This window comes from Aptenodytes forsteri, unplaced genomic scaffold (assembly GCF_000699145.1).
Source record: "Aptenodytes forsteri isolate BGI_AS27 unplaced genomic scaffold, ASM69914v1 Scaffold217, whole genome shotgun sequence".
Taxonomy (NCBI): Eukaryota; Metazoa; Chordata; class Aves; order Sphenisciformes; family Spheniscidae; genus Aptenodytes; species Aptenodytes forsteri.
In genome coordinates, this window is record NW_008796222.1 from 8,330,354 (window position 1) to 8,338,738 (window position 8,385).

General features: G+C 35.9%; 1 protein-coding gene across 1 annotated transcript in view; it reads left to right on the forward strand.

Annotated features, from left to right (window-relative positions):
• The first annotated feature begins 867 nt into the window (after positions 1 to 867).
• The window catches only part of AK9 (adenylate kinase 9), a 71,206-nt gene continuing 63,688 nt past the window's right edge, over positions 868 to 8,385 (forward strand). Inside the window, 4 exon segments of the mRNA XM_019474613.1 lie at positions 868 to 984; positions 3,451 to 3,514; positions 6,798 to 6,850; positions 6,935 to 7,031. Coding sequence (XP_019330158.1) covers positions 868 to 984; positions 3,451 to 3,514; positions 6,798 to 6,850; positions 6,935 to 7,031 — 331 coding nt within the window.

Genomic DNA, 8,385 nt, shown 5'->3' on the forward strand with positions numbered 1-8,385 from the left:
ATCATTCAGAAGGTCTTATTCTGAAAGTGGCAGAACGTTTCAGTTTGATGTTTCAAAACAAACTTTTTCAGATTTTCATCCTGAAGTAGAATTTTTTAATTTAAAAATGGGTGGGGGGAGCGGGGGTGAAGAAAGTGAAGTTTTGTTTTGCCTTCTTCAAACCATGCTTCACCAAGCTCCTGACGTTTTTGGGCTCCATTTGTTTGAAAGGCCCACCCAAATTTTGCTCCAGCTTACCTTAATTAGAAACTTGTTTCTGTTTCACTTTGTTGCATAGCGCTGGATGTGTGATCTCTTGCAGTCCTGGAAAAGCTGGGATTTATGAGAGGATTACAGAACAGATCATGAACCACGATTCAGTTCTGCAAAGCCTTATTCATGTACCTAGCTGTGGACACGGCAAGTAGTTCCATTGACCATGATGGGGCTCTTCTGTGTCTGGAGCTCACAAGCAAAGGTCTTAGCAGGGCCATGGTCCATTTCAGGGATCAGAGAGAAGTTACAACTGTGCCATAATTGGAACAGGAAGGAAAAGGCAATGAAACAACCACACGCTGTTTAAAAAAGAGCTACAGGCTGTTTGAGAGTCAGAAAGAAGTCATTATCAACATCCATATAGTTGCAGCTAGGGATCAGGAATGGTTCCGACAATCCTTTATTTTTCAGAAGCAACTCTTCTCTTAGTAATGGGTGCATTGTGTATGTTCTCTGAATGCTTTTTCTTCTCATAACAGCTTTTGTTACAAAGCAATTCGCCTTGGATTGCATTATTATTCAGTTCCACTTTTAAGTATGTGTCATTTTACACATATGTAAGCTACTGTATTTTATAACAAGCTTTTTTTTCTCCCAGTCTTAGATAATTTTATGGCTTCACAAGAGGAAAAACAAGCTCAGCCCTTTGCAGACATCTTTGATGAAGATGAAGCTGAAAAATCCTTTCTGTTGTCCAAGCCCACTTGCTTGATTATCCTTGGAAAGCCAGTAAGATGTCTGATAGAAGATTTTCTTCAGATATTCTGCTGACAATTTTACTTTTCTTTTCAAAATATTAGTTTAGTGACGCTGCCAAAAAGATCAAAGACCTACTTTGTTATCTTTTCCACTTTGCAAATCCTGCTAAGTTTGGTAAAGATTCTGATCTCATTTAATGAGGCCAATTTTTGGCCTGAGTGACCAGTCAATTACAATTAGAAGTGTTATTACTGTAGCTCAAAGTCACATGTTGCTCAAAAAGTTTCTTCTCTTTTCACATTGGCAACCGGATTGTTTTTATGTTATTTCAGTATTCTAACTTTTAAAAAAATTGACAGATTAAAGACATAAATAGGCATAAAAGAACCTTCAAGTTAATGTACTGACTTACAGACATGCAATGACATATTAAATATTTTAACTTTGATATTAAAACTTTGACATAATTATATGTCATATATTTGGGAATAACTGCAATCCACCACGGTGTCCTGATAAGGAGATTTGTACCATATTTTAACTGTAATTCAAGGTCTCTCTTTTTCTCCAACAGTTTGTGGCCTCCTTTACTTAGGAAAATTTGATGTTTTGTAATCCTAGACTTCTCAGATTTCTTTTTTCCAAATGTAGGAGACTCCACGGGTGGTTTTACATTAGTGCCTTAGTTTGCTGAAGGGGGTTCTTTTTTGGTGCAAGTTTGCCTTGTGTCTGTACTGAATCTGATATGCGCTTAAACACACCACTGGTACCCTGAAAGCTGCTTTCCTCTTGCACATTGCAGTTGCCCATGAAAGGTGCCTTCAGAGCATTCCACTTCCAGTGTGAACACAAGGTCCTCTAGCAGCTTGCCCTCTGCATTTGTCTGTGATTCCGTTAGGTACCACAACAGAGTCTGAAATGACCGTACGGAAATCTGCTTTGCAGTGCCTAGCAGGTAGAGAGATAAATGGTGTGCACCTAGAACTGGCAACCAACCCAAACTTCAGTGCCAGTTGACCCACCAAACCAAGCCCCAAATCAATGCTGTAGTGCTAAGATACGGCTACATTTCCTTTCTCCAAAGACTTTCACCAGGCCGGAAGGCTCCCAGTCCCTAGTGTTTGCACAGATCTGCAAACACTTTCTTCCTCCTTGGCTCCGGTTGCTGGGTAATGCTTGGCTACAAATCTTTACATCTGACCAGACTGAGAAGGGAGGCAGGGTGGTGTTCTGCAAATGGATGAGATGCGAACATCACAGTGAGACTGTATAAGGTGATAGCCAACAAGTGTGCCTTATGGTCAGCATGAGACCTGAAAGAGTGCATTCAGCTCAGTAGAAAACTACAGTGGACTGGCTTGCCTAGTTTTAAACAAATGTCAAATTTCTAACCTTACATGAAAAAGGTAACTTTACATTTTTATAGACCAAACCAGCATAAAATACTCATTGAAAGACAATGCAAAAAACATACAAGAAATAGACTTTCTCATCTGAAATCATTGCCTCAGTAAATGCCTGATATTAATACAAATTTTGACAAAGGCTTGAAATTGCACAGGCCTGGCCAAGAGGGCAGGGAATTAAATACTCTATTTTTACGATAATATCTTTTATTTATATGGCTGATGTGTAGAGCATCTACCTTATTTAAGATATTTCTTTTAAGTTAAAAACATAGTGCCATTAAAGCAAAAACAAATACATATATTCTCATCACACCTGTAAGACATAAGGTATGAGTAGGCTGGAGTGTTTGCTGATGTGCTGTTAACTGAGAATGTGATTTATTTGTGGTTTTTTTACTATTTTTTTAATCACAAAATTTATCTAGGGCAAACAGACTGTCAAAAAAGGTCTTCTTGTATGCCCTTGAAAAAAGGGCATAATCCTAAGGGTGGAAGATGATGAGTTTTGCAAAATCCCATTCAGGTAGCTGTACTCTGAAAGGCCTCGTTACTCTTGGTTATGTTGGTTCCTCAGGATTAATATAAGTGATAAGATAAACATTTTGTCAGTATCTAAACCAGATTTGTGGACTAACAGGGGCAGTTTTTACGTATTCATTATTTTAGTCAAAGAATACTATCCCTATGTATCTTACTCAGAAAGAGCTGAACAGGTTTGCGTCATAATTTGCTTTGAGACTGAAGATAATAAATTTCAGTCCTAAAGAGTTTCTCATAGGAATTTATGGGCAAATCATAGCTGAGTTTTAGATAGAGTCACTCAGAAACAAAGTCAGTTTAATTACTTTGGAAATAATTAACTGCAAAGGATAGTAACAGTATATTAGCAATGCTAAGCAGTATAAAATAGAAGATGGTATTAAAGGGAGTGTTTGTGTTTGCCCAGTGCATTAGTCAGAGGCTCTAATCCTGATGGTAGCTTTTAATTGTTTTTATCATATGAAAATATATTCTTTATTGTGTAATATGTTTGGGGTTTTTTTCCTTCTGCCTGTTTTTCTTTTAAATGTGTATTTTTCATTTTAAGGGTTCTGGAAAGAAAACATTAGCCAGAAAACTAGCACAAATATGGAAATGCATTTTCATAGAAGGTAAATATACACTATATTTGGAACATTGCATTGGCTTCATAATATCTTTTGGTTTAGAATATCCTTGCTGTTCCCTGTAATTCAAAATGACACGTTTCGGATTGGAGCAAAGACTACTGATAAGGACCAAGTAACCATTTTGCCAGAAATGCAATTGCTGAAAAATGGCCTTTTAGTTATAGAGAGGCTTAGAAAATCACTCTTTTTTTTTTTTTTTTTTGCAGAAGGGGATATACGTAAGACATAATAATCAAGTTCTATTCCCAATCCTGTAAAGTGATTCATGTGACCCTTCTTGTTCACATGGAGGCAACTCATTCAACTCCAGAGAGCACAGAGATTTTCCGATACAGACCATGAAACAATAGGAGGATCTTTCCTTTCTGTTTGTGCGGTGCCTAATACAAGTAGTCCAGGAAACAAAAGCGTAGCTTTTGTATCAGTATAAGTAATAACAGAAGGAGTGGGAGCTGGCACTTTTACATTTCTAGAACAAAAATATCCAATGGCTTATTTCAGAAGATGTAGTTAATTTCTCCCACCATGCATTTACTGGAATACAAGATATTTCATTTTCTAAGCTATCCAGCTCTATTTCTGACAGTCCCTCTCATTGAAGATTTTTGGAGATCTATAGAGTAAAACCTGTTGCTTACAACATTATCTTATTCCCTATCAACACATCGCTAGAGTTTTTTTTTCATTTCGAGGCATCTTAGCAAGAAAGTAGGTTCGAGGCATCTCGCAAGAAAGTAGGTTCCTACAAAAAATAATTAAGTCTCTGGCAGTTTTCTTCTGTACTAATTTTGTCAGCAGTAACTAAAAAAATTTAGAAATCTGTAATTTTTTTAAAGCCCTGGTAATATTTTTGTATCTATCTGTGACATATAATTCACAAATCTTGATTCATTCACTTAAGTTTTATGAAAAAAGAAAACTTTTCCGCCAGATTTGTCCTACCAGTTTGAAGGCTAATATAATCTTTTTAAGTAGAAGAAAAGAAAGCACATAATAACCTTAACTATGAAGCAATTTCTTGAGTGCCTCTTTGGGGACACCAAATTATAAATCTGATTTTATGGTATATATGTGTACAGTTGTTCTGATTATGAACTAACTCTTTATATATCGAATTTCATTACTTTTTTTTTTTTAAATGTTCCCCCTAGTATTTTTTATTGTTCTAATAAAAGCCCTCTAGTGGACGGTGTAGCACTTCATATTCCTGTGGATACACAGGCTTATTTATCAAATGAAGTATCTTTGTCTTATGTTAAAGATTTGGAATTCTAATATGGTAAAATTCAGTTATAATAAAGTGCTTTTTTGACTTATGTAAATATAGAATTTTTAATTCATAGGATTGTCTAACAAAAAATTAATACCTGGTCCAAAACAGATCAGACCAAAATCAGAAGCCAATCCACACTGTTTGAATGTATTTAAACCATTACTGACAAATGTCTAAATTTTTTTTTAAAAATCTCTAGGCAGTCTATCTCTGTAATGCAGTCTTTGCCATTAGAAAGTTTTTCTTAATGACTGATGTAAATCTCACTTATTGCATTTTTATGCCTTATTTCTAGTAGACTCAGAGAATTATTTTTTTCTTCTTTTGCTCATTATATTTCTTTTAATCCTCTTTTGTCTAGTGTACCCACACGTGTACACACACACATTCCTTCAACTTTTGCTAATAGTTTTTTTTTCATTTTCCACTTCAAAAAAGAAAAAACCAAAGAAATTCAACATACAGAAATTCAACATACAGAAACATGAATAATATAGCTCAGAAAGGACCTCCAGAGGTCATTGAGTCCAACCTTCCACACCAAGTAGGGCCAACTAGAGAAAGTTGCTCAGGGCTGTGTCCATTGAGTCTGGAATATCTCCAAGGACAGAGACTCCACCGCCTCTCTGGGCAACGCTTTCCAATGTTTGACCACCTTTGTGATGAAAAATCGCTTCCTAATTACCCCATTGGAATTTCTCATGTTCCTCCTTGTGTCTGTTGCTTCCTGTCTTATCTGCACTTCTGTGAAGACAGTGGTTCTGTCTTTGTGCCTTCCCATTAAGTAGTTTTAGACAGCGATAAGAGCTGTCCTGTTTTCTCCAGGCTGAACAAGGCCAGTTCTTTTGGCTTCTCCTAGTACGTTCAAGACTTTTAATCATCTTGGTGCCCTCCACTGGACTCGCTCCAATGTATCAATATCTGTCCTGCACTGCGTTATTTATTTAAAAAATAATCAAAGTTAGAGAATTATTAAATAGGAAAGGTGTTCACCTTTTTAATTTGACAAAATACTTTCTATCCATTTATCCAATGAATAGGTCAATACTCATAAATAAAACAGGGCCAGGGTACGTGTACAGCACTGATTTTCAGTTGTCTGTGTTGTTTGTTAATACATTCACTGTCTCAGTTTGGGCCCATGGCAAGTAATGCTCTCCCAAACACGCATTCATAGTATGAAGGATGCTATGCGTGACAGTCATCATTACTAATAGGAGCAGTTTGAAAACAGCCACTATGTTCTGGGGAGAAAGATTTTAGCTGTATAGGCATGAGCCACCTGGCTTCAGGACCTGGTTTATTAATAAAATAGATGTAGCCTTAAGGGTCATTCTTGAAAACTTTCGTGAGTGTCTGCTTATTTCAACGGTATAGAAGTGTGAAAGACTTGCAGGATCATTCTGCTATGATGTCACTGTCCACAGAGACAGAGGGCAGGCCTTTGAATTTGATGGGTGTCGAGTATTTATTTAATTTTAGATTATTAGACTATATAAGGAGTAGGTTTTAAAGGGCTTTTTTAAAAGCCTTTAAAGCTCTTTTTTAAAAGCCTTTTAGAGACACAACTGTATTTGTGTGTCTAAACAGTTCTTCTTCTAAAACGTGCTTTTAAAATTTGGGAAGTGTTTGAGCTCAAATACTCATCTCTGGGTTACACAGCAGTAATGCTAATTTGATATAAATCAGTAGTTGAAATAACCCTGCAAGGCTGCTGTTATGCATTTGTCTGTAGTACACATAGGGCTAAATTGTAGGGAAAAACATCTACCCAGACAATGCCAGAAGGCACCAAGTTCTGGACGGACAAAATATAATAATGGCCCTAAATATAATGGGTGTTCATTCAAAAACAGTCTGGTTGCTTGGAGCACACATACATACTTGTATATGTGTGTGTGTGAATGTATGTATCTCTGCATGTACATGCCAGTATATAAAATATTTTTTATTAATTATTTTAATTTTATTCTATCTGATGTGCTTTCTCAGCTTTGGAAGTAATTCAAATGAATATTCATGAAGAAACAGAATATGGGCTTAAGGTAAAGGTCTAATTTTCTGGTAAGTTTTTTCACATTCTTGACAAATACATACTATATAAGACTATGTTTTGCATTTTACCTTAGTGTCAAGAATTGCTTTTTAAAGGTCAAAGTATTTCTGAAGAACTGGTTACAGAAATGATTCTGAAAAAGATTGAGTCACCGGAAGTTGCTCATTTTGGTAAGTATATATATAGCCTAGACTTTGTAGAATGAGCTAGCTGTAATTTTGACACACTTTGCATCCATTGCTGCTCAAATATAATTTATTTTGTATTAGACGGTAGCATCTTTTCTTGTGCTCCTCAGGTTGTGGAATATCTGTAAACTGAGAGCGTATTTAGGGATTAATTTACCAATATGGGAGATCAGAAAGTGTCATACCCATCCTATGTTGTGTTAATTCTGAGAAAATGAATTTGCCCCAAATTTTAAGTGTTGCTATGACTCTCATTTGACAATATGATCTGGTTAAAAAAGTTTTAGGATTTAAAATACAGGGGTTTTTTTCTTGAGTACTTCCATAACAACAACAAAAACTCACCAGCAAAAATATTTTAAACATTTAAAATAATGAAAAAGAAGGAAAACAGACTATTTAAAATGCGAAGTATATGGTCTTTTTTTTTTCTTACAACTTTGTTTATTCCCTTTGCATTTTGTCACTGAGAGTAAGTTAGATGAGAATAGTATTGGTAGTGGTAATAATTGTTCTTTTTGAGGAAAGATTATGTTAACTGAAGCTGTTAAGAATAGTGCTGCAGATCTTGCTAGAGTCTGAACCTGCTTTCCTGAAGAGAAAACAAATATACTGCCAAGTGGAAAGAAAGTAAAAGAAAATGTAGTTTCTTCTTCTGGCGCTGACTTTTATTTGAAATTTCCATTCTAGGAGAGAGACAGGTATAGTGCCAAGAAAATGTTAAGTTTCTACTGCTCTGAAAACTATCACGCTTCTACAACCTTGCAGTTGCAACAGTTTTTGTTCCCTCCCTAGTCCAAGGCTCAACAGTTTTGCCAAAGATGCAGCCTTACCTGGTGAAACCAGGCTTTTAAAACAGTAGGCAAAAGACAGAGAAATAGGGAAGAAATAGAAAAAAGGAGATGATGAGGAAACAAAAATTTGAGGGAAGAAGTAGCAGCAGAAATGCCAGTCTCTTAATCCATATGTTGGGACTTTAATAAAAGCCTGAAGAGATGTCTGTGTTATTTGAGCTCCCCTCTTTGAGTCAGTCTGATGATGAATAACTAACATGTGTGTATCACAGAGGACCGCAGAGATCCTAGAGACTGTAAACATGACTATAAAATTGATAAAAGTTTGGTTCTTGTAGCCAAACCATTTTCCGTATTACAGATGCCCAAAAGTAGCAAGGAATAGAATAACCTGTGTCCTGACTATTTTTCCTACCAACTAGAACTCATCTCCAAAACCAATTTTTATTAAGTATTTTCTAGTTCTAATCACTTTTTGTTTAGCGACTATCTTAATCATAGAATCATAGAATCATTGAGGTTGGAAATCATAGAATCATAGA